Below are 27,978 nucleotides of genomic sequence, written 5' to 3' on the forward strand. Positions count from 1 at the left end.
CTGAAGCACTATATGTATTTTGTTCAACGAACTCATGTCCTAGAGTAATTGTAATTGAGTTACCAAAAGTATCGAGATTATTTTATAATCTGAAATTTTACTTGAGAGTAAATCGAAATCCTAAACTACATGATTTTTGGTGCACTGACACTATTTTTAGAATAGATTTACATTTTTTTTTTGATATTTTCTACAATATGAGCTGCCATTCTAAAACCATAAAACTGTTTTGTCAATTTATTTATAAATGCAAAACAATTGAAATTAAAAAAAAACAACAACAACTAAACGATTCAATTGTTTCTCCAGAGAGGTATACAATATTCAACAATTGGATAGAAAGAACTTTCTTGTTTATTTTGGCGTACACGAGTTTCTCAAAAACCTCTTGAAAGTTTGCATTGAGTTCCGTAAAAAAATGAAAAACGTTTCTTAACCAAACCAAAGATTATTTTTTAAGAGTAATCTTAACGATGTTTGAGTATCAGTAAAAATGTCATTTCATTGATAGTTTAACAATTCAATCACTTATTTGACAATGATTGTGCATGCTTCTGTTCATTATACGATTATATTCTAAAAACACCTACTTAATACCCATCTGGCTCAGTTCGTTGTGGACGGATGTTTTTTTATGGGAAAGATATGATAATTATTAAAAGAGATGTTTAGGAAATTCTGATCAGTTTTGGAAACCTAAAACATCTCGGAGCAATGGTTTTACATATCTATATTTTGGGTCTCACCGACGTTTTGAGAATTTATTGCTACAGTTGCCCCCTAAAGACCTAACTTTTTTCATTATAAGTCTTGAAGTACTCGTATAATATTGCAATCGCAAAAAAACAGTAAAAATTTAAAAAATACGAATTACACAACATTGACAAAAAAATAAATATAAGGTTTACATCTTTAAAATCTTGCTTTTGGGGGCCTACTCTAAAAAGTTTGCCCCGGGCCCCCCGAAGCCTAAATCCGGCACTGCCGGCGACGCTGGTGCTGGCTGGCTGGCGTGCCGCACATTTATCAGATTTCTTCTAACTAAGCCAAATTGCATCATTCACCCCTTTTCGCTTGAATTAATTTTCATAAATTATTATTGTGCGGCAGTGCTGAGAAAGTGGGAAATATTTTCGAGGTGCAATCTTATCTTGGTCAATGGACTAGAGCGAGAATCGTCAACGCAGCATTCGATGGTAATTGGACTACTCTTCACCGAGGCTTATGGTTGCGTAAATTGTAATTTAGCACCCAAAAAATAGTGTTTGCACAATTCACTTTTTGTCGTTGGAAATAATTTTAACATCAGTGATTGTTTCTCCTTTTACTTTTGTCTACATTATCAAGTATACTGGAAAGGATATATTTTCTCTCCAAAAATGACTTTTTGATAGAAGAGCCGGAAGGTCGAGTCACATATACCAATAACAATACCATATACCAACGAATTGAACTGAATCTGTGTGTATGTATGTGTGTGTATGTGTGTGGACAAAAAAAACTCACATCACTTTTTGGCAGTAAACCTCAACCGATTTTAATGACCGACAATTCATTCGACGTGGAATCCGGTCGCATTGTTTCCTATTGAAAATGGTTCGTATCGGTCCAGCCGTTCCGGAGTAATGGCCATTTAGGTGTTCCGGACCGGTCCCCCAGGAAAGGGCCAGATATGAAACCCTACAAACCCTTGCATGCGACACATCTCATCACGGCATTTTTTGACAATCTGAGGAACGGTAAGCCGGAAAATAGTCTCAAACCATATCTAAACCGGTAGTAATCCGGAGCTGATTCCGGGTGCCCCGCCGTAAGTGGCCAAATATAATAATGAGTCGAATCCAAGCATGCAACACATCGAATTACAGCTTTTTCGATAGCCTGATGAACGGTTATCAAGGAAGTATGCGCAGACCACTTTAGAGACCACCGGTCAAATCTAAATGTGAACCAAACCCATGCATGGGACACCTCAAATCACGGCTTTTTGGTAACAGTTACCAAGAAAATAGTCTCAGACCATATTTGGGACAACCGGTTATGTCCCGAACCAGTTCCAGGTGTCCCATCGTTATCGATCGAATATGAAAGTGAACCTAACCCATGCATGCGACACATTCAATCAAGGCTGGTCAACCTCATGAGCAGTTATCAAGAAAATAGCTTCAGACCACATACGAGACTGCCGGTAGTGTTCCGGAACCGGTTCCGGGTGTCCCACCGGAAGGGGCGAAATGTAAAAGTGAACAAAACTATGCATACAACACATCCAATCGCGGCTTTTTGGGCCAAAAAATAGTCTCAGGTCATATTAAGGAGAACCGATGGTGTTTCGAAAGTGATAAAATGTATGAGGGAATCAAACCATGCGGCACAATTGATACCGACGTTTTTGATAATCTGCGTTCCACCGAAATTTGTCAAGAATTAAAGTGTACCAACCCTGTGCATGCGACACATCAAATCCCGGCCTTTTCAATAACCTGCCGAATGGTTAGCAAGAAAATAGCCTCAAGTCACATCAATCCATGCATGTGACACATAAATTCGCAGCTTTTTAGCAAACATGATTAACAGATAACAATAAAATAATTTCAGACCTTATTTGGGACAACCGGTAGTGTCATGGTTCTGGGTGTCCTGCCCGAAGTGCTCAAATATAAAAGTGAACTAAACCCGGGTAGAATGGCACAAATTTCCCGAATGGAGGAGAACGTGCCTCTAGAGCCAACCTACTGAAACCCGGGTAGAGGAAAAGAGCTCAATAATAGCATATTTTATATTAAGATCAAAATGTGATATTGGTTTGATTGATATAAGAGATAAAATATCTAAAAATAATATCTTAAATTCTTTCCTGGAACGTCATCATCAGATCATATTTAGATTTTGTAAGATCTAACCAATAGCAGTGAGCTATTCGCTTGATCTTGAAATATCAAATTTTGATATTGTGCAGATGTTCCAGGAATATTTTTCAAATATTATTTTTAGATCATTTATCTTTTGTATCAATTAAACCAATATCACGATTTAATTGTCAGAACTTCACCTCTACCCGGGAACCCATGATTTCGACAGATCAAATTGTGGCTTTGATAACCAGATGAACGACTAGGAAGAAAATAGGCTCAGACCACATTAGATTCTGTAGAATACCGGTATATATAATTATACCGGTAGTGTTGCAGAACCAGTTTTGGGTACTTCGTCGGAATTATGAAAGCGAACAACTGCAATGCCAGCGATAAATCAAATCCTGCTTTTTGATAGCCTGATGAACGTTGAATAAAACCAAAAGTGAAGAAATGATCGAAGTCTTCATGTATGAATGTGAACAAAATCTTGATAAAACCAAAGCAATCTAATCAAATCACACTATTTCAGTTTCCAAAATACGGTGTCGGACAAAACAATAAGACCACCAGCAGTTTTTCATACAAAATGGTCAAGTGTGACGATATGGTGCTCGGTATCTAGAGAACCGATTTGACTGAAATTGTGACAGTCGCCATGGAGTTCCGTTAATTTTAATTTGTAGTAAATTGATTGAGTTACGTTCAGTACATCAAAAGTTACGACAAAATAAAAAGACAACTTCCACATTACCATTACAAAATGGTAAACATGAGTATCTAATGGTTGATGGTTGATGATTGTTGAACTAGTGCTCCAATTAAAGACGCCATTCAAACATGGGGACATTTTTAATGAATTGAACCCAAATAACCAATCTTAAAATTTGGTCTTATTGTTTTGTCGAATCGTATATCTGAAACTTTTTTTGAGTCTCTAGTTAGCCTAGAGGTTAAAGCTATGGATCGCCAATCCGGAGACGATGGGTTCGATTCCCATTCCGGTCGTGAAAATTTTCTCGATTTCCTGGGCATAGTGTATCATTGTACTCGTCTCACAATATACAAATCCATGCAATAGCAGGCAAAGAAAGCCCTTCAATTAATAACTGTGGAAGTGCTCCAAGAACACTAAGTTGGAGAGAGGCAGGCCGAAATCCAGTGAGAACGTAGAGTCATAAAGAAGAATAAGAAGAAGATCTGAAACTTTTGAAGTAATAAACACCCGACGTTTTGTGTTTGAAGAAAACAATTGTGATTTGTTGATTTAAATTGAGCTCTGAGAAAGGTCTCAACGAGGGCCCGAAATGTTGACGAAAATTTAAAAGAATCAACGCAAGGTTTTTTTTACTAATGTCGAAAAATGTCTTTAAAATAATGAACAGAGTTCAATTCAATTCAATTTAACACAAATCAAACTTCACGTAGCTCCATGTCGACTGTCAAAATTTCAACCAAATCGCTCCACAGTCCGACTCTGTGAAGCATCAATATGTTTCTCGGTTTGATAGTGATGATGATGGAGTAGTGTGCGGTAGTTCGGCAGCAGCAAAGTTTCGCGCGCTCGCTTTGCTAGATTTTTGCGATTTCATTTTCTCTGCGGGGCTCCGACGACGGGACGCCAAGCAGTCAGTAGTGTGCGGTAGTTCGGCAGCAGCAAAGTTTCGCGCGCTCGCTTTGCTAGATTTTTGCGATTTTCTTTCCCCTTCTCTCTGCGGGGCTCCGACGACGGGACGCCAAGCAGTCAGTAGTGTGCGGTAGTTCGGCAGCAGCAAAGTTTCGCGCGCTCGCTTTGCTAGATTTTTGCGATTTCATTTTCTCTGCGGGGCTCCGACGACGGGACGCCAAGCAGTCAGTAGTGTGCGGTAGTTCGGCAGCAGCAAAGTTTCGCGCGCTCGCTTTGCTAGATTTTTGCGATTTTCTTTCCCCTTCTCTCTGCGGGGCTCCGACGACGGGACGCCAAGCAGTCAGTAGTGTGCGGTAGTTCGGCAGCAGCAAAGTTTCGCGCGCTCGCTTTGCTAGATTTTTGCGATTTTCTTTCCCCTTCTCTCTGCGGGGCTCCGACGACGGGACGCCAAGCAGTCAGTAGTGTGCGGTAGTTCGGCAGCAGCAAAGTTTCGCGCGCTCGCTTTGTTAGATTTTTGCGATTTCATTTTCTCTGCGGGGCTCCGACGACGGGACGCCAAGCAGTCAGTAGTGTGCGGTAGTTCGGCAGCAGCAAAGTTTCGCGCGCTCGCTTTGCTAGATTTTTGCGAATTTCTTTCCCCTTCTCTCTGCGGGGCTCCGACGACGGGACGCCAAGCAGTCAGTAGTGTGCGGTAGTTCGGCAGCAGCAAAGTTTCGCGCGCTCGCTTTGCTAGATTTTTGCGATTTTCTTTCCCCTTCTCTCTGCGGGGCTCCGACGACGGGACGCCAAGCAGTCAGTAGTGTGCGGTAGTTCGGCAGCAGCAAAGTTTCGCGCGCTCGCTTTGCTAGATTTTTGCGATTTCATTTTCTCTGCGGGGCTCCGACGACGGGACGCCAAGCAGTCAATAGTGTGCGGTAGTTCGGCAGCAGCAAAGTTTCGCGCGCTCGCTTTGCTAGATTTTTGCGATTTTCTTTCCCCTTCTCTCTGCGGGGCTCCGACGACGGGACGCCAAGCAGTCAGTAGTGTGCGGTAGTTCGGCAGCAGCAAAGTTTCGCGCGCTCGCTTTGCTAGATTTTTGCGATTTCATTTTCTCTGCGGGGCTCCGACGACGGGACGCCAAGCAGTCAGTAGTGTGCGGTAGTTCGGCAGCAGCATAGTTTCGCGCGCTCGCTTTGCTAGATTTTTGCGATTTTCTTTCCCCTTCTCTCTGCGGGGCTCCGACGACGGGACGCCAAGCAGTCAGTAGTGTGCGGTAGTTCGGCAGCAGCATAGTTTCGCGCGCTCGCTTTGCTAGATTTTTGCGATTTTCTTTCCCCTTCTCTCTGCGGGGCTCCGACGACGGGACGCCAAGCAGTCAGTAGTGTGCGGTAGTGTGCGCGCGCCGTGGTTCGAGTCGGTTCCGAATTTTTCGCTTCCCTTCGGCGCTAGTTTCGAATACACTTTTAGTTGATAATAAATATTTTCTTTAATTTTTTGCATTTACACAAAAGAGTGAAAAATGTTACTTCGGGTTCGCCGGTCGAGAAAAATCCGGGCGCCGACAAGTGAGTCGCGTTCAGTGTATTTCTGTGTGGAATAGACTAAAGGTTTCTGCTCCCTAGTGGAGTGGAGACGCGCGATAGAATTTTCTTTTTGGCTAGTTCTTGCGTCGAAAAGTGGTCGGTTGTTAACGGCGGTTTGTGTATATTGATCCATTGTCAAATCATATCACCAACCATAGGTGACTCCCGGACTGACAATGTACCTTACCCTACTAACAAAAAAAAATTCCTTCCTGAGACAAACGTGGAGATGCAGCGATTCGCGGTCTTTATATCAACGTTTGTCTTACTAACATTCCCTTCCATCCTCGATGACCGTAAGGACGTGGCCGGCGCCGTTATTGACCTTATTAAAGTTGAGAGCTCTCGACCTGTGTACATTGAGAATAGTAAGCTAGTCCCAAGCCCTATTCATTGGTTCCTTGTGCAATTTCGATTACTCTGGTCAATCACGGAGTAGCAACTACGAATTGTGCGGTCATCTATGCTCATGCTCATGCTCATGATAGTGATGATGATGTTAAAAGTCTTGCTTTTCTTAATAAAATATTTCCAGGATTCAGGAGCACTTTGGCTAACGTCGACGGAAAGATCATTAGTACATATTCTACGAGATAGGCACTATAGTATCACTATATATCACCACTAGGTGGATTTTTCTCTTTTTTTTTTTTACTTTTATCGGTTTTCGATAATTCTGACAAAGTTCACATGGCTAGTAAATTTCATGTTGTGTTTCCAAATGCAAAGGCAATTGGATAGGATAAGCGTTTCACTTTAAATGACAGAATCAAAATACATTTTATGATTTGGGTGCAGAAAAATGCCCTTCAATGCGTTTATCAAATGATCTCAATAGAAGAGTCGAGCCGGAATTCTAAGTATGAGTTTAAGACGGTCGACTGTAGCTGCCCGACCATTAAATTTATATCTTATGCGCCTGCTAGAGGAAGTTACTCTTGCATGGTGTTGCCTTTACGAACCCGACTGGTTGTGGTGGTATTGCTCCAGATAAGACGTGAGACCTGACCCAACAACGCGCTTTCAAACACAGCGTCCTCAGTTATTCGTTCGCTTTCTTTTTCGCTGCATTACGATCCCACTGGAACCAGAGATGTTTTCAAATTAGTTCTTTCGTAATGTTCACGGCCGAATATGTCATTCACACGGAATTCAATAATATTTGAACATTCTTGATCGGTAGTTAATCGACCCCAATGTTCTATCGAACCAATCTTACTCACTAGTCTATTACCGGAGATCTTTCCCATCAATTATGTGCCGAGGGGAAAGATATGCTACGCGTTCAAACTTTGGGATCCGATCTGTGTTTGTGGGCCTATCATTATAATAAAAAAGAAATAAGGCCAGCATCCAACTAAATAATTGTACATGTCGTCCAGTTTTCCTTCACACGCCACACTTCTACCTTGCTTCGATGATACACAACGTCTACTCTCTCTCCCTGCTTGCTTTAACCCCATGGAGATCGTGGCGTTCAGTTTATCAAAGACAGGCCGTTATAGGCTAACGAACATGACAAGATTTTTATGATATCTGCTGAGCAGTTAAGCTTCTTTCTAGCTACTGGGTAGCCTCAAAACTGGGCCATTCCGCTTCATCGTTCCTATTTTATGATACACCTATTATGTTTTGTTTGCTGGATGATTGCAGCTTGTTCAATAGTTTATCATGACGAGATTCAACGACAAACAGGGTCGCCTCAGATATGTCATCAATTAATTAATTTGAGATGATGATCGTTAGATTGGGTCATCCATCCGACAAAAAGCATCTAAGTAAGTTTCATTAAAGCTTCATGCCATGATTTAATCCGCAGGTACATCCGTCCTATCAGCTTTCACAAATTACCTTTTTACTGCTATCCACTTTCTCCGTGTGTCACGCAATGACACAATGTATAGAATGAGCTGTATTATGTACCCGATAATCGTTATACTTGATATCCACTTTGGCTGACCTTCGCAAGGTATAGGCCATGTTAACCTTTGTTCTATGATCCAGAGTAATGTACGGTAATTAGGTGCTAATTAATGGGTTGCCCATTTGTTCCGCTTTATCTTTTTATACTATTGCATACTTAGAGGAAAATGGGTAACGATGGAATATTAGCAAAGGTGATTAATACCAATTCATGGTGGTATTCATAACACTTAAACGAGGTAATCAACAGAAATTTAAAAAGTTAAAAAATTGGTAAATATAACACATAATTAACCAATGAATTTTCTTTAGCAAACTGACTTAGTAAAGACATGCTTTTTATTCCTGGAGCAAGATATAGCCGTTCCTTCTTCTTCTTCTTCTTCTTCTTCTTCTTTATGACTCTACATCCCCACTGGGACTTGGCCTGCATCGCTTCAACTTAGTGTTCTTTGAGCACTTCCACAGTTATCAATTGAAGGGAATCGCTGAAAGTTTTCCGAATTTTTCTGAAATGCTCTGGAAAAGCCCTGAAACCTCTCCGACTAGAAAAATATATCAAGTTTATAACATATTGTGTTGTGATGTTTAAAATTTTTCAATAACTTATTATATTATAAACTATAACTATAAAATCATATTATAAAATATGATACAATTTTGAGCTCTAGGAAAACTAGTTTCTATCACATTTTGATACAATAGTGTAACATAATTTTATGAATGTCAAAGAATCAAAACTAAATTATTTCACAATGGTTGAAACATAATATGATATGATTGTGTTATAATATTTTTGCAACCCCAATGATGTTATATATGATCATATCACAATATTTATATCGTGATTTGTTATAATTATGTTATATTTTTGTTAGAATCTTACAGTTGTCCTTGTAACGCATATGGTACCCTCCGGAAACCCTCTGAATCTTCCGTGAAGGCTGCCTTAAACACCTTGAAACGCCCTCGGACCCTCTGTAACACCACTAAGGCCCTCCGAAACCCTCCAAAATAATAATTTGATTGAGCCACCATTTGACTAAAATCGAGGGGTCTGCAAAAATTGTTGTGGCTCTAACTAAGGTGGTTCCAACGATTTGCGTAACCAAATGCATTTTCCTAATTTTTTTTGGCGAGGACTTTCAGAAAATCGGCACCTAAAACATTTTTGCAGACAAGTTGTAGGTAAATAGTCCAAAACCATTTTTAGATATTTATAGGTATCAGCCTATAATGAAGGACTTGTTTTCTAAGAAAAGAAAAAAAAATACAAAAATGCGCAAACTATACCTCGCTTTTAGCCGGGATTGGATATTAGAGGGTTATACAACAAGCTCCATTGGATTAAACGTTTCTGCTAAGCTCCATACTGGGGTCATGGAAAATCAAACGATTGCTCATTTCTTGAGCGATTCCATTGTGAGTGCATTCATAAAATATATGACGCGCCTTAGCTACAACAATGTTTCTTAACGTCAAACCAATAGAATACTCTAACATCCATAGCGTACACTACACTACTAACATATATTCCTTAAAAAAAAGCTGTAATGTTTAACCTTTCAGTACTCGCGCCATTTTTTGTAACGCGAGCAGTCGCGCGTTGTACTTTGTACAACACCCATACATTCTGAAATATCTAAGGATCCTGATTGTTTAGAGGAGGACTGTCTTTGGCAAAGTTGTTGTAAATTTCATGGGCTACTTGATGCTGACAAGGTTGATTCGTAATACGTCCACTAGGCGGCGCTAGTGAGCAATATCATGTTATATCTTATATCTCAGGATCCTGATATCTTAGAAAGATGGTGTCTTCGGCAAAGTTGTTTGGTAGGTCAAGGACTTACGGATGATTTGCAGTTTAATTTGAAATTTCACCACTAGGCGGCGCTAGTGAGCAATTTCATGTTATATCTTATATCTCAGGATCCTAATGTCTTAGAAAGATGGTGTCTTCGGCAAAGTTGTTTGGTAGGCTTACAGATTATTGGCCGTTTAATGGGAAATTCCACCACTAGGCTGCGCTAGTGAGCAAATAAACTTTGTATCCTATGTATCTCGGGAACCTGATAACTTAGAAAGATGGTGTCTTCGACAAAGTTGTTTGGTAGGTCAAGTACTTACGGATGATTCGCAGTTTAATTTGAAATTTCATCACTTGGCGGCGCTAGTGAGCACGTAAGCATTATGTATTATGTATCTCTGGACCCATATTACTTAGAAAGATAGTGTCTTCGACAAAGATATTTGGTGTATCAAGGGCTTATAGATGAGTGATAGTTGTGCTAGTGAGCATGTAAATTTTTAATCTCATGTAGCTCAGGATCCCGATTAAAAAGGCACCGTTCACAGCCAGAGGCTGTACAGACTGAACAGAACTTAACACTAGACCATGGACATGACATACATTACATGCACCAGTGGATAGCATGGTGCGGTTACACGCTTGGTAACGCTAACCGAACGCCCACGAAGCTCCACTTTACTCAGAAAGATGGTGTCTTCGGCAAAGTTGTTTGGTAGATCAAAGACCAAATGGAGGAAAAGTTACCTCTCGTGCCGACCTTCTAGAAGATCGAAAACTTACAGATAGTTGTCCGTTTGAATAGTAATTTCACCACTAGATGACGCTAGTGAACATAAAAAATGTATATGCAATAGTTCTCAGGATCCTGGTTACTAGAAGAGAGATGGTGGTTTCGGCAAAGTTGTCAAATAGGTTAAGTGCATTTGGTTGATGGGTCGTTGAAATCAATATTTCGCCAGTAAGTGGTTCTAATGAGTATGCAAATTTTATATCTTATATATCTCCGAGTCTGATTACCTGGGAAGTTGATATCTTTGGCAAGGTTGGTTGGTAGATCAAGGGCTTTCAGTTGATTGACCATTTGATTCGTGCTTCTGCCACCAGAAGACGCTAGTTGTAAATTTGCAAAAGCATGAACGTGTTCGTCTAGAAAAAAAAATCAACGAGCTGTAAATTTTTATACTTCCGAAAGTTTTCAAAATTTGAAAATTACACAACTAGTTGATTATAATTTGTTTAAATTTGCACTTGATTGATTAATTTTACATGAAGTTAAAGCGCTTAGTAAAATATTCAATATCTCACCATCGTATTTCAATATACTCTATCTTAAGGTTGTCAATGTCACGGGATAAGTACATCCATCCTTTATCCATCAAACAACAATGTCGAAGACATCATCTTTCTAAGTAATCAGGATCTTGAGATATATGAGGTATAAAATGGGAATTTTCACTAGTGCCACCTGGATGTGAAATTGCACGTCATATTTGTCTTCATCAGTTAGTGTTTGATCTACTAAACAACTTTTTAGAAGACACCATCTTTCTAGGTAATCAGGGTCCTGAGACACATGAGTTTTAAAATTTGAATACCCACTAGTGCCACCTAGATGTGGAGTTTCAAATCATACGGACTGAAGACATCATCTTTCTAAGTAATCAGGATCTCGAGATATATGAGTTATAATTTTTGAGTACTCACTAGCGCCACCTGGATGCGGAATTCCACATCATACTTGTCTTCATCAGTTAGTGTTTGATCTACTAAACAACTTTGCAGAAGACACCATCTTTCTAAGTAATCAGGGTCCTGAGATGTATGAATTATAAAATTTCAATGTCCACTAGCGCCACCTAGATGTGGAGTTTCAAACCAAACGGCTCTCAGTACTCAGGATCCTGAGTTATATGGGATATAAAAAATACATGCTCACTAGCGCCGCCTATCGGTTGAAATCTGAATTTCTCAGATCACCTCGCGAAGGCCCTTGATATCCCAAGTAACTTTGCCGAAGACACCATATTTCAAGATCATTTAGATTTTGAAATACACTAATTCACATTCAACTGTCTATCTTATCTTAAATATAGTACGTTCTTCATATTACGATTTTCAATTTTCCGCATTATAAGGAGTTATACTGTTTTCAAAAAAGGTCTTATAATATTCCAAATAAGATTCCTGTAGAATACATTTGGGGTTGACATCGATAGAAAAGATGGTTTTAAAGTAATAATCGATAATTCTCATGCGTTGTACAAAGTATAACAGCGCGATTAACGGAAGGTTAAAGCTTAGTTTTTTTTTATCATACTTTCCATTTCTGTTAACCGTAACAACGTGGCCAGCGCCACACACACACTGGAACAGAACTAAAAATACGCGGAAAAACTTTAGTTTGTCTATTTAAAGTATTTCCAACACAAAACATAAAATTTTTGACTCGATATTATTCAATTTGAATGAGATTTTTTTTTCATGCGCTGGATCTCGTGAACCATTGACTTTTGCATCAACACATAATCATTTTCCTCGCATTACTTTTGAAAAAAAGTATGCAAAAAAAATAATTTCAAATAAATTATAACTCGAAAACGGTTTATTGAATTGAAAGTATGTGTTTGAAGATTTTTGCGGATTCCAAGCTCTTAAAAATATATTCTCATTGTATTATTCATCATGGATGTATGCAAAATGCCATATAATTTAAATTTTCCAAAACTTTACCCTTTGTTTTTTTTTATTGCAGAAAGCAGAAATTTTTTAGGAAGCCTAGAATGATCCAATGCATCAAACTATTTTAAACGAATTTTTATTTTTGATTGACTTTTAAAACAGTTTTTGAGATTTTTGGTTTAAAAATAGAGTGAGGTTCCAATAAAAAAAACTATGAATGTTTTTTCATACATCCTGCAGCCTACATTTTTTAACAAATTAAAAAAAAAATATGGGACCTAGTGAAATGTTATTCGAGATCGAGAAATATAATTCTGATTTGGGAGTTTTCAAACCATCTAAAATAACATTTAGCAAGGTACAGTTTATTTTTTTTATTTACTGTAACTTAAGTTAAGTTAAATATCCCTTTCGGGACGGAGCACAAAAAAGTGAAATCTCCATACAAATGGCTCAATTTTGGCTCTCCAGAACTCTTAGATTTCCCAACAAAACAACAATTATTTTTCCTCATTTGAAAGAACTGCTCTTTATCCTTCGATTTCTAACTTTGACTACCTACATAAATCGGAAATAAAAAATAAGCGACAGATAAAACTTTTTCATGTTTTACGGATTTTGTGCACTTTTTGTTTACCTTGTTGTGGTAAATCACACAGGCAACGTAAACAAAAGCTTGTTTACTAACATGCAAGTTGACAATGGTTGAATTATTGAAACAGTTTACACCACTTAAAACAAAGTCTGAATAGATGAAATAAATAGGCAAACCTGTTACGCTCAACAGCACAATTGTGCTGGTTCGTCACGAAACGGATATAGAGAAAAAAATATGCAAAGTTTTTTTTCAATGAACCTTGAAAGTAGAATCAATTTTTGATATATGTAAATCTATAAAAATCGTTTCCTTTTGGTTGTTTTGAAATTCCATGAAAAATAAAAAAAAACTTGGGAAAATAAAAATAGCATATCACCATCCTGGGCTACTTGGCAAATTTTGAGGCTGGAAGTCTGCTTTCTGCAGAACAAAACAAAAAAAGGGAAGGATAAGAGTCTTGGAAATTGATATTATATATGACATTTAACAAAGATCTGCAATGAACATTACTCTCAGTGTATTTTTTTTTCTCTTAAAGACGGGCTTGGTGGTCTAGTGGCTACCGCTTCTGATTCATATGCAGAAGGTCATGGGTTCAATCCCTGGCCCGTCCCTTTCATCCTAGTTTGTATCTTTCTATCCACTTTGTCTCTCTCTCTTCTCTACATATACAACTCATGTATATTGATATGTTCATAGCCATCGCTAGAACCAAGTAACTCACATGTTATACCGTTTAACCGTGGTGCTGACAGTAGTGATCAACCACGCGACTAGCGGAAGGTTAAACTTGTTTATTGACTTGATAAATTCCAATAAAATCCAGCATAAGATTGATAATTTTGCTATTAAGGTAAGATAATTAGGATAAAACAACATAACATTCTGCCATGTTTGTTTTTATGTTTTGAATTCCATGAGTGTACTCAGCATGTAATTTAGTCTCTTCGCCAATCCAAATGCTTGCATGGTAGTGATTTGTGATTTTTTAATTTCTTTTGTTAATAATTTGTGAGAACTGTAAACAATTGAAATATATGAGTTCCTTGCAATAGGTTTCATGAGACTTTGATCGTAAAATTCGTAAATCGTAAATATTCGTAAAAATTGTTTATTCTATGTACCAGTTTTTTTGATTTGATGAAATATTTGGTTGTGTTAGTGGAATATCTGTAAGTAAAAGAAAATCTTCTAGTCAAATCAAGTACGAGACACTGCAGACATTCTTACAGTTGACGTCGGCATACGAAGCCGAGCTGGCTGTAAAGCAAAACAAACACGCTCGACATTAGAGCTTAGGGGTCAAATGCACTCTTGCTACGCGCATGTCTTGGGATTCCTTAGGATATTTAAGCCCAACCCTTTTACACTGCACATACAAAACATACGATCGTTTGTTCCGACATATGAAATCAAAATTTCAAATAGGGCTCAGCTGGTAACATTTTATCAAATTGAATACTGTAAACGTAATGAATGTTTTGAAACAACAAAATCAAATATTTGACCATCAATTATTATTCAATTATTAACTGTTTAATATATTAAACAGATCCATATGATCCCGTCTTGTTCTTCCACTTGTTCCACCTCATGTCTTTAATTGATATCCCGTTCGTGTTGCTCCACTTGTCCACCTCGTGTCCCTTCGAAAATCGTCTGTTTGTATCATTAGAGCCTCGTGGCCGTGCGGTTAGGGTCACCAAGCTTCTAATCGCACCATGCTATGGGGTGAGGGTTCGATTCCCGCTCCGGGCGATGAAACTTTTCGTGAGAATAGTTTCTTCTCCGTATCCACTGGTGCATGCTCCGTGTGTCTCTTGTCTAGTGTTTAAGTTTCATTCAGTCTGTGCAGCCTCTAGCTAAAGACGGTGTCCGCGTCTTTTTTTTTTTATTATTACAGGTTGTTTGTTAACTCCACGTTTGCCCAGCAGCAATACGCCACACCAAGCTGTCACGAGTCAGCGAAAAGCCCCATCACCCTATCCTTTCCTCAAATATTTTTGTTCCCCCTAACCTCGACCAAACCGCGAGTTTTTCGGTTCCCCAAAACTAACATACAGTCATTGTGCAAATATGGGTCACTCTGTCACAATTATTAGTCAGTCAGTTCACCATGCAATCCAAATGGAATTGACCCATGATTGTGGGTGACCCATGATTGTGCTATGACTGTAGTTTATAAGACAAAAACATGACATTGTAAATAGTTTTGACTGAATTCGGCTCCGTTATGCCAGTTGGCGCATGAGCCTTAAATAAACGATTAAGTAAAAAAAAGATCCATATGATATAACATAATCCCCTGATAAATGCTAAAACTTAAAACCAAGTTACTGTCAAAAAGTTACATTATTGTGTGGCAAACATTTTAATACGTAATTAGAATCGTGCAAAGGCAAAACGATCGATTGCTCCTCATCAATTTCATTCAAGTAAAAGGACGATAAGGATGATGTCACAAGTTGACGTTTAAAATTGAAATTTATACAGATAAATGGCCTGCCTCGTCCTCTGCTATACCGTGTGCCTCATCACGCACACATTGCTGCTCTCGTTTATGCTTCTCAGTTGTTTTGCACCCAATTGTTAGCGGTATGATGGCATAACTTAAGCTAACTTAAGCCACGTAAATAAAATCAGGCGGAAAAAGCTGCCATATTGTGGTAGGGGCAAAGAAGATGGCTGGTTTGGGAATCGCACCGGCGAATGTTCATGTCATATATTGAAAATATTAAACAAATATGGCAATTCACACCGTCTTCAATCAGAGGCTGAACAGACTGAACATTACTACCACCAACACACAAAACCTTCACAGATATAAATAATGAGAATCACACGTCATTGAAGTTTACATCCTTTTAGTCACTTGCAGCTATGACGGTTTACAGGATATAGCAGGATATATCATGTGTAATATGTCATGTAACATCTCTGATTCATGCTGAATTACATGACATATAATGGAAGTTTACATGAGATTTACACGACATGTCATGAAAACGGCTTTCCTGGGAAGCTGACTAGACTGATTAAAGCAACGATGGACGGTGTGCAAAACTGCGTAAGGCTTTCGGGTGAACTATCCAGTTCATTCGTATCTCGCCGGGGACTGCGACAAGGTGACGGACTCTCATGTCTACTCTTCAACATCGCGCTGGAAGGTGTGATGCGACGAGCCGGGCTCAACAGCCGGGGAACGATTTTCACAAAATCCGGGCAATTTGTGTGCTTTGCGGATGACATGGACATTATCGCTAGAACATTTGGAACGGTGGCAGAACTGTACACCCGCCTGAAACGCGAAGTAGCAAAGGTCGGACTGGTGGTGAATGCCTCAAAAACAAAGTACATGCTCGTAGGCGGAACCGAACACGACCGGATCCGTCTGGGTAGTAATGTTACGATAGACGGGGATACTTTCGAGGTGGTGGAGGAATTCGTCTACCTCGGATCCTTACTGACGGCTGACAACAACGTGAGCCGTGAAATTCGGAGGCGCATCATCAGCGGAAGTCGGGCCTACTACGGGCTCCAGAAGAAACTGCGGTCGAAAAAGATTCACCCACGCACCAAATGCACCATGTACAAAACGCTAATAAGACCGGTGATCCTCTACGGGCACGAGACATGGACCATGCTCGAGGAGGACCTACAAGCACTCGGAGTTTTCGAGCGACGCGTGCTAAGAACGATCTTCGGCGGTGTGCAGGAGAACGGTGTGTGGCGGAGAAGGATGAACCACGAGCTCGCTGCACTTTACGGCGAACCCAGCATCCAGAAAGTGGCCAAAGCCGGAAGGATACGTTGGGCAGGGCATGTTGCAAGAATGCCGGACAACAACCCTGCAAAGCTGGTGTTTGCAACGGATCCGGTTGGCACAAGAAGGCGTGGAGCGCAGAGAGCACGATGGGCGGACCAGGTGGAGCGTGACTTGGCGAGCATTGGGCGCGACCGAGGATGGAGAGCGGCAGCCACAAACCGAGTATTGTGGCTTTCTATTGTTGATTATGTCTTGTCTTAATGATGTTGAACAAATAAATGTATGTATGTATGTATGTATGTCATGAAAACTTCTGTGAAATCCTACGCTCTAATTATGTGCATTATATTGCCCGTTGTGATGATTTATAGATTCCGACGCAAATTAATGATTAGGCTCATTTTCAGCGTAGGTGCGTTATAAATGTTTGCTTACAAAGCAAAACTATCACCAAATGTGTGGCTAACAACACAGCGTAAAATATTCACAAGTACGCGGTCTAGTTTTATATCTGTGAGCCCACGTAAGAAAAATCCACGCAACTAATTTTCGCGCAGGAGTCTAAACAGGTGGAATCTCCGCAATATGTCACAGAAACTTACACTAAGGTATGCGCACAGCAAAATCTGGCCAAAGAAAATCAAGCAGTAATAATTCATTCCAACTTGTTCCCAAACCAAAAGCAATTCATCGTAAAAAAGCATTAATTTACTTTAAATCAACATCAAGACATTGCTGATTTGACTTGTTATATCCGTCATCTCGAGTTTTGAGCTTGAGTCCTTCCGTAAAGTTTTGCACAGTAAATTCGACCGCATGCCAAGAAATTTTTACCACCTTTGTGTCAAAATCAATCTTATTTTTCGATGAAAACTGTCGTTCTTGACAATTTTTGAAGGTTCCAATTCACGGTTACTCAATATTTTTCAATTGGGTTGAGTTTTGAAGTGTATGAGATTTTACGTATTTTGGAAAAATGCAGTACAATTTCTACATAGTTTTCTGCATACAAACGCAAGCATTCTCCGCCAAAAACAGGGGACAAAAATCAATTCAAATCAATACACAATATCTAAGCTTTTGAATAAGGGGTGCCAGCCATTTTTCCCGACATTTCCCGTAGTGAAAAAAATGATTTGCTGTACATGTATTTCTAAAAGTTCGGTTTTTCAAACCACAAATTCATATTGTTGACCAAACTATGTATTTCTTGCCAAACTTCGATTTTTTCTTGCTCTTAAGTTGATCTGCAACCTTTCCAGGTTGTAATGATGTATAGAACCAAATACTTGAAAGCTAACTTAGGTCTGCGGGGACGGTCGCTTTAATGTACATTGTCAGATTTTCAGCACGTTTGTGCAAAAACTTTTCGAGGACTTCTTGTTCCCTTGACTCTATTTTAAACACAATGTCAAAATATATCCCGAAGTAAATATTTTTCAATTCCTTACACAATAAGCTTTCATTTGCGCCAGAGATTGCCATGATTCGTTGAAAATAGAGAAATTTCTATCCAAAATGCGATGGCTAGATTTTGCTGTGTGCATACCTTACACAAAGGAGGACAAAAGAGGTGTAAACTAGTTGATTGATTGAAGAATAAAAAAAAACATTGCGCTATGATACAGTAGCTGGCGATTACTAGCAGTTTGAAGCAATAAGTTCGGGAACCACTGCATTTATAAATAACCCGACCAGTTGTGTGCTATCAAATTATTTCCATCATATCAAGTTTAACTCGTTCACCCGTTCCACCAGATGATGCCAATCAATCCACGTTTTGATGGTTTCTATTTTTGCTGTCGTCGTACCTACCTCACATTTGTCAGTCAGTCAGTCAGTTAGTCAGTCAGATAGACTGTGGTGACTTAATTATACCGGACCAAGAATAGTAATTCAAATTAAATCATTCGGTCTGTCTCCTGCAATCAGTTAGTGAGGAAACCGTAAACAAACGGCCAACAATCTATATCTGGTAGATTTATGTTTTTTTTATAGATGATATCTGTTATTATAACTAATTTGGGCAGTTTTTGGAACCCTTGATAGATATTTTCTACTACTTCCCTTATAGTGATTCGAGTTTACAGCCCTTCGCAAACGAAAAGGCAACAAACAACTGTGCTTTAATTAGCTAGATGTAATCCTCGACATGATTGTTACATTAAAATGGGGGTTGCCTACCTTATGTCCGGAAATGTTACTATCATGCTACGACGGCACGCCGCATGGGTGAAACAAACGGATTACGGTTGATGGCGCCCCGCATTGATTGGCAGGTATACAAGTACTATGTACCACCGTGTATACCCCCATCAGACCAGTCAGCGAACGAGAAGCCACAAGTCATCAAACGTTTTGGTCGACGTCGTTGGCGGGTGTAAACAATTGAGTAGCAATAACTATGCCAAACTGGTCCAATTGTGCGTGGGAAGGTTTCACACCATTTTATTTTCGTTTTTTATGTAGGGTAAAAGTGCCTTTATTAATCCAAAATTTTATCATCTACTCAATTCGTTTGAAAACAGGCGATTACGAAACCGATTTCTTCGGTTTTTTCTCTTACAAAAATAGAAACAAATAATGTTTTCTTCGGGCAAAAAGGGGAGCACTGTGCTTCAAATAGGAATCGCCACCCTACTAATATTTGAAAACTGGGGTGGGACGTAACGTAATAAACGTGGAAAATGGGAAGTTTTTTTTTCATTTAGAGACAACCGATGATGTTGGTAAATACTGTTTGTTTAGGACCGCTTCCATGATTCAGAAGGTTCATCATATTGTTCGGTGTGATTGATGTTTTAATAATAATCAAGGCTATCAATATCACAGCTTGAATTCCCGACTAACTGAATCAGGTAGAATCAGACTCGCATGCAAAGTAAAAGTTTTATCAAAACTCAGTATTTTTTTTCTAGTTGCCACAAGCAAGAAAAACACAGATAACCGTCAAACATCTGTGTCGAAGACCGCAAAATGACTCTACGCCTGTGTAAAAATTTACAGGTAGAAATTTACTTCGTCATACGCGCTGATTCCCGTCATATCAGACGGAAAATAGCCTATAATTACAGATATTCCAACATAAATTTGCCGATGACTAATTAGATGGAAGCAAAAAGATGTAGGCTGTAAAAAATCTGCACATATAGTACTGGAAATAAAAACATTGGTACATCTTTTGGTCCCAAAACATAGAAAACGTGAAAAAAAAACTATTTTTTACTTATTTATTGTACCTATTCATAATTTGGCCTTTCAACGTATGTACTATGTATTCCTGCAAACGTAAATTCAATGTCTATCAACCAGTTAACTGCACAGTGGCCGGACAGAACCTCAAAAATCGACTTCAATTTTTTATATTTCTAATATTTTTCTTCCATTATAGATATTTCAACTAAGAAAACCCCAAATATTCAAGTCATTTGGTCAAAAATTGAGTCTTGTAGATTTTTTCAAAGATGAGATTTTGTGTGGTACTTTACTAGTGTTATTTGTCTTTATTTTATGAGCTTTCTTCATGAGCTCGTTGTAAAACTCAGGAAGATTTGGATAATATGACAATATTATTGGTGTTTTTGGGTATAAATAACCATTACATTTCAGGGTTTTTTTGGAATCTAATCACAAAACTAGGGTAAGAAATCAAGCTTTGAACTAGTCAAATTGTAAACTTAATTTGAACCATTTCAAAATTCATTAAAACGACGTACTTTTCAGGCAAATATTGTCCCGAAAAAGATATTAAACAGCTTTCCCTAATATAACCTGATAACATGGACTTTAAAAGCATTGAAAAAAGCGTTTTTGTCATGGAAAACAGGCAATTGAAAAATCACTGTGATTTCACCCATTTCCCCCAAGAGAAAGCACATTTTCGGTGCACTCGTACAGCTCATGCATTGTATCACACGCAATATGTGAACACATCAAATGAAAGCTTATTTATCGTAGAATCGACCAACCGAATAAAATTCCGCATTATTTCTCATAAAATTATCAAATTTAAGTGATTCTTACTTGGAGAATGTTATCTTAAGTTGAACCATTTGTAATCTAAATTTGAACTAGTAAACGTGGGTGAGCTTCTAGTGTTGGCCTGTAGATTGCGCTAGTGGTTGCTTTGTTTACTCTTGGGGGATGGAAAAATCTAAATTTAGTTTCATAATTCCTAAAGAATTTCGAACATTCTGAGTTGAGATTCCACTGCCTAATGAAAAATAGGTATGAGAATTAGCAGATTCGTGTGATTTTTCATTGTTTTGCATGGAATTGGCTGTTTTGTGAGTTGCTCGAGCTGCTGCCGCCAGTAGTTCAAATTAAGATTAAAATTGGTTCAAATTATGATTACGATGGTTCAAATTAAGATTAAAATCAATGTTGATGAAAAATCGAATATTTGAATGAAATTCGGTGCAAATACAAACTTTTTACCATTTAACAGAAAGCTTATACCCGTGGCTTTCATGTACATACGATTTTGCCGTAGTAAATTATTTCCATGTGGGAGAAAAAATCACTTAAAATTTGCACTGCTTCAGAAAGCCGCAATTTGGTTCAAATTTTGATTACCTACCCTATTATGTTTTTACAACATGCAAAAATATTGACTTTAATGAAATTTTGAAGAAAAACTTCGTATTAAAGGAATCCAATACTTGTTTAGGAAACATCAGAAAACGACGCCGTATCCCGGACCTGACGTGCAATTTTGTCTAGTTTTTGGCTATATAGGTCACTGTTTGCGCATTTTTGCGCTAAGCTCGATTTTTTTTTCTATCAGGTCACAATGGAGCCACATGGTTGCGGAGGAACTGATATTGTTTGAAGTTTAAATTTTATCTTCACATAATTCAAATTGACTTCAGGTAAACCTCATTCTAGTAAGAGGCCTTCACTAAGGCACGTGGTGATAGGGGGAGGGGAGCGAAATATGGGGGGGTTTGATTGATAACGTGATGGTCACAGTCTGGCATTTTTTATATTATTTTTTTCCAATATTATTTTATTTTTTGACAGAAAATCACAACAAAATGGGTGTTTCAGTTAAAAAACATTGAGCTGGAGGAGAGGGGAATGTTGACTAAGAATGATTAAGCCTTTATTTACTTAGACACTATCTACATCTCGATTGTTAAAGATAGTGTTGCTTTACCAAATATGGTAAGTGGGGGCAGGATGGGTCACCTAAGAAATGGACCCCTATAACTGTCTGAATATAAATCGCATTTCTCTGTTTTCTACCACGACTCTCAGATACACTAGTTAGCTATGATATAAAAGTATAGAAAGGTCATAAAGTTTGAAACCTGCTCCTTGACAAGCAATTTTCAAAACATGACCCATCTTGCCCCACCTCATTTTTACGGGGGCAAGATGGGTCAGCTATCAGAAAACTCGATTTTTCTCCAACAAAAAATACTATATCTTCTATTTTTTCTCTATACATCTAAGCTTCACAGACGTACAGATTACATGAAAAAAGTGTTGAAACATATCGGTAGATTATTATCAGAACTAGAAGATTTTTGTTCAGGTAGCCATGAACGTGTAATAACCCCGTAACAGGGGGTTTCTTCCAATTAACGAGGGTACACGTCCGAGTCAGTGGCAAGTCAAACTAAAACTGATTTATTCAATCCGATAGACGTGTCTCGAGCCGAGCTCTACGTAAACTCTCTTTCTCCTAACTATACTCTGAGAACCCACCACAGGGTTTCTATCATTTTACCGAACGGTGGCATCATCGCTTTGCCACTACAATTCCTTTCCCCTTGAGTCAATAGTTCATACATTTCTAAAACAATAGTTATTTACAATTTAGATCTTAGAGACAACAAAATCAGAAAGCAAACTTTTCATTTCGTGCTTACAATTCGTAAATTCATGCATTTTATACAGTAAAACATTTTTCTACAGTTCACAACCTAATTGTACAATTATTCGAACGTTTTACCTAATTCAATAGTACACATAATCTTGTTTTCTTCTTTTCTTCGCTTTTCTCTTGCTACTTCTTTTCTCTAATATTTGATTTGAATTTCGAACATCCTCTGGATTTGCTTCTATATCGTTAGCAAGATTTAACATTTCCCTTTCATCAACATCAGATCGCGGAAATTCTAAATCATTTGGAGTAGATAAAAAGTTCCTTCTGGAAACTCGTTCTTCATCGAACAAAAAGGAATCGGCCGCAAAGCCGTAAAAGTCCGAATCCGAATCATCATACTCCTCCCCTTCACTTCTTCTACGTTTTCTGCTGTGGCTGGCGTTGTCATTATTTTCAATTAAATTGCCGTTGTTGGTGCTGCAAAGTTGTGTTGCTAAAGTTGCAGGACTCTCTCCACCAAAAACAAAGCGTTGAGTTGATTTCCGGCGAGAGTCCTCAGGGATCTTGATCTGGCGCATGTGCGCCGAAACAACACGACCGCTCAAAGATATCTGTAATACATTTGGAGAAATGCGCGTTAGAAATTTAGCTGGCAGCCATTGTCTGATGTCTGTTTTGTATGGGTTTTTGTAAAATAGCAAATCTCCTTTCTTTAAACGTGTTAGCGGACTGTGGGTGTTTTCTGTGTTTGTAGTGCATGCATCTCGATAATCATCGGATGTTGTCAGGTTAAACTTAAAGCTATGTTTTGGATTGATTAAATCCAACGTCGTCTTTGGTTTGTATGCAAGAAGGCGTTCCGAGGGAAAGGCGTTGTCTGGCCCCAAGCATGTGTTTCTGTAATTCATAAGGAAGTATGCTACTTGCTCGTCTATATCAAGTTTCCTTGTAGATGGATCAATTAGAAACTTCTTTAAAGCATCCTTAACCAGGCGGACCATGCGTTCTGCTTGACCGTTACTCTCTGGATGATAGGCAGGGTTTTTCATGACAACTACACCCTGCTCCTGAAAAAACTTGACGAAATGATCGGAATTGAAAGGAGGACCTCCATCTGTGACTAGCACATCAGGCAATCCATATCTAGAGAAAATACTGAGGAAAATCTTAATTACTTTTCTACTATCGGTCCCTGACCTCATCAGTTCAACTTCCAACCACTTCGTGTAGCTATCGACTACCAGCAAATATACCTTTTTCTCAAAAAAGAAAAAATCAGCGTGGACACGGCTGAAAGGTTTAGTTGTGGGAGTCCAAGGCGAATATGGTGGGCGCTTAGAAACGGTAGTAGATTCCTGGCAAACTCGACACGATCTAACGAAATCTTCAACATCTCCATTCAGCCCGAACCAATACACGGTTCGCCTGGCCAGTTGTTTGATTTTATGCATACCAGAATGATTCCGATGGAGCAACTTTAAAACATCTCTTTTCATAGAATCAGGAACCACGACGCGATCCTGAAAAAGTATGCAGCCGTCTACTATCTCCAAATCCCGATAATGCGAGTAGACATCCAGGAACCTCTTCTCCAACCGATCCGGCCATCCAACCTTCAAGTACTGTAGAATCCTCTGCAGAAATTCGTCCTTCTTTGTTTCGGCAGCTACTTTTTTATGGTCTAGTGGGAATTCTCCTGTAAAATTGAGGCTTTTGATGTGATCACGATCCAACTCCTTTGGCACCTCCTGAGAAACAGGAAATCGCGAACAGAAGTCCGCATTCCCCATCTTAGCTGACGGTCTATATACGATGTCGTAGTCATAAATCGAAAGATCTATTACGTAGCGTTGCAATCTTGTAACCGACATAGCATTTCTACCGTCTTTCCCAAAAATGCCAATTAAAGGCTTATGGTCAGTAAAAATGGTAAATTTCTTCCCATACAAAAACTTGTGAAATTTTTTCACTGTACTAACCACAGCCAGCGCTTCTAGGTGAAGGATCGGATACTTTTTCTGGGCCTCGTTAAGCGAAAAAGAGGTGAAAGATATTGGTCTCTCCTCTCCATTGACTACATGAGCTATCACACCCCCTAAGCCATAGTTGCATGCATCAGAAACCACTATCACTGGTTTTTCAGGGTCAAAGTATTCTAAAACATTTGGCTTCAATAAGAATTGCTTACATTGGTTGAAAACCAAGTCGCATTCATTACTCCAAACAAACTTTATGTTCTTTTTTAAAAGTCCGTAAAGAACTCTAACCCGGGAGGACAAGTTTGGGATGAACTTTGAATAATATGTGATCAATCCCAAGAAAGCCTTAAGTTCAGTGACATTTCGCGGAGCTTGAGCTTCGCGAATAGTCTCTACTTTCTCTGGGCATGGAAGAAGACCTTGATCAGTCAAAATATGACCCAGATAAGGCAAACGGTTTACAAAAAATTTGCATTTTTTAAAGTTAACCTTTATATTGGCCTTGGACAATCTCTCTAAGACCAAAAAAAGCTTCCTTCTACAGTCCTCAAAGTCCTTCCCGGCTATAAGAACGTCGTCCAAGTAGCAGAATACGTTATCTAACCCTTTTAATACCTGGTCCATTACTCTTTGAAAGATTGCAGCGCTCGATGATGCACCCTGCGGAAGCCGGTTATACACGTAGAGGCCCTCTATCGTGTTGATCACCATAAACCTTTTGGATCGCTTAGAAAGTAAAAGCTGAGAATATGCCCCAGCAAGATCCAAAGAACAAAAAACTTTTGAACCGGAGAGAGCGGCAAACAAATCTTGCGGTAAAGGTAAAGGGTATTTACTAGGTATTATTAGCTTATTTATCGAGACTTTGCAGTCTATGACAAGTCGAATTCCCTGGTCCTTTTTTATCACTACAATTACCGGAGAAGCCCATTCACTTGCCTCTATCGGTGAAATAATACCATCTCTCTCCAGCATGTCAAGATGATCGACGACCTTTTCCCTTAACCTCAAGGGTACCTCATACGCCTTCTTAAATACGGGTGTATCATCCTTAAGGATTAAGTCACCCTCAAAACCGACAATCGGGTTTAACAAATTTTTATCAAAAAGCGTTGGAAACTTACGTTTTGCATCATCAATCACTTCCTCTTTCGTAACCTCGTCTATCACTGCATTGATTCGCTGCATCGGCAACCTCGGATCCATGAACGTTCTGCGCCATCCATCGAAGAAAATGTCCAGCCAGCTGCGACCCATAAGCGGGACAAAATCATTGGCCCCTTGAAGTACAATCAAATACCGCTCACTAACGATACCGTTCAGTTCTACTGTGACCCTTGCTTTGCCCAAAATGCTCAACCTGTTACCATCGATAACATACAGTCTTCTGTTGCTCTTCTCTAATTGGCATTTACTAAAGCTACGCCTAAAAAGATTCTCTGATATCACAGTCTCGGCAGATCCACAGTCCACTTCCATAGATAACCGCCTTTTGTTTATCAAAGCCTCAACATAGCACGGTGCGTTCAATTTACTCCTGGCAGAAACCATCATGCAATGAATATCTTCATATTCTGAATCAGTTTTGTCCAAGTCCTCTTTAAGCCGTTTGAAAAGCCCCGAGGAACTAGAAGTGGAAGGTTTAGGAGTGTCAATAAATTTAACAGTTTGTTTACTCTTACGAGGGCTCTTCCTCTTTAATCTATAGCAAAATTTTTTAGTATGCCCAGTCTTATGACAAAAGGAACACTTATAGCTTTTCTTTCCACTGTCACTCCCATACCTTCTACCTTCGCTTCTGCTCCTGGAGTAGTACGAACGATCACGATCAAAGCTTCTGCTCCTACTACGAAAATGTGGCCTAGACGAATTACGTTCTACCTTTCTGCCCAACCTAGCAACAACACTGCCTCTGTTTTCATCGTCACGATTAACAAAACGAGTACTATTAGACGACAGCTCTTGATTGACAATCAATTTCTCCGCTTTAGCAGCCGTCAAATCATCCTCGTCAAACAATCTCCTCTGCAAATTCCGGTCATAAATTCCCAAAACTAAGGCATCACGAATGGCTCGCTCTTTAAAATCGCCAAAACCGCATAACTCAGCCATCTGCTTAATGGCAAGTACGAAATCTTCCGATTTCTCGTACTGACCCTGTCGACGGGTCCAAAACTTGTAGGTGTGTATGACGTCAGAATCCTTCTTGTCATACCGTTTTTTTAATGCATCCGTGATCTGTTTGTAGGATAAATCTTTAATGTTTTGTCCCGGGAAAAGCAACTTGAGCTGACTATACATTTCCACGCCACAAACGGCCAAAAAAGATACTTTGAATCTATCGGCAGTGTAGTTGTTATGTTCAAATAAAAACTCTAATTGCTCCAAATATTGTGAAAAAGGAATCGTTCCCGGCACATACGGTTCCGTCGTTGTTGTTAAAGACATCCTGATGTAATAAAAACAAAATAAAAGCACAAAATGCAACTCAATGTCACCGAATAGCACACGAAATCCACTAAAGAAAACAAAACAGCCGTCCGAAAAAAAAAGAAAAAGAATCACGTACCTGTAAAATCTACCCTGCAGCGCACACTGGGGCAGGATTGAAAATACACGGAAAAAACCTCTAGCTCGTCGAGATGTCGAGATACGCACTTGGTGTCTTCAGAGAAAATATTTCTATGAACAAGGTCGATATTCTGAACGGTAGCATATTTTTCTTACGTTATTCGCATAAAAGTCCTATAAGCCATTTTGGCCATCTTTCATTTTAGCGGTATGGTGTCTTCGGCAAAGTTGTTCGGCTATTTATGCTAAAAAAGTTTGCCGAAGACGTCAAATTTCCAAAGCCTACTGTTCTTGAGATATTAGTCGTTTTATAAAATACCTACCTAAAATCGAGTTTTTTCATTAAATTACGTTTGTAAACAAATTTAATGTCCGTTTTCGAGTTATAATAATGAAAAATACTAAAATAAAACATATGTAAAATAAATTAGTTGGAAAAAACAAAATATGCAGTGATTTTTCATAGAAAGTTCCTGAAAATCACGCAAAATGTATATAGGACGTTCTTGCAGTCGGGCAAGTTCGGGCAAGTTTTTTCATCGGCGATCACCTAAAAAATGCATAAGCTTTCAGGTAAATTTTTTTCACCGACATGATATTTGATGATTTTTTTTAAATAGCGTTCAAAGTTTACTGTTTTGTGTGAATTAGTACAACATTTTTGCACATATTTTACCATGTTGTATGTTGCCAAGTGAACCATGAGAAGTATAAATGCAATCTAGTTACAGGTTTAGTCATTTTTAAGCTCCAAACAAATTGTAAAACACAAAAA

The 27,978-nt window shown here is 38.9% G+C and overlaps 2 protein-coding genes across 5 annotated transcripts in view; one reads left to right on the top strand and one right to left on the bottom strand.

The window, feature by feature from the left end:
- The window catches only part of LOC109430912 (sodium/potassium-transporting ATPase subunit beta-1-interacting protein), a 371,063-nt gene that overhangs the window by 264,941 nt on the left and 78,144 nt on the right, over nt 1–27,978 (top strand). The window lies entirely within an intron of this gene.
- Nucleotides 22,428–27,217, bottom strand: LOC134288288 (uncharacterized). Its single transcript, XM_062852646.1, has 3 exons — nt 27,202–27,217; nt 25,757–27,081; nt 22,428–23,264 (listed from the first exon to the last, which is right to left on the bottom strand). Exons 2-3 carry the CDS (start codon nt 27,078–27,080, stop codon nt 23,209–23,211), a joined length of 1,380 nt encoding a protein of 459 aa, XP_062708630.1. The 5' UTR covers nt 27,081; nt 27,202–27,217; the 3' UTR covers nt 22,428–23,208.

Source organism: Aedes albopictus, chromosome 2, assembly GCF_035046485.1.
Source record: "Aedes albopictus strain Foshan chromosome 2, AalbF5, whole genome shotgun sequence".
NCBI lineage: Eukaryota > Metazoa > Arthropoda > Insecta > Diptera > Culicidae > Aedes > Aedes albopictus.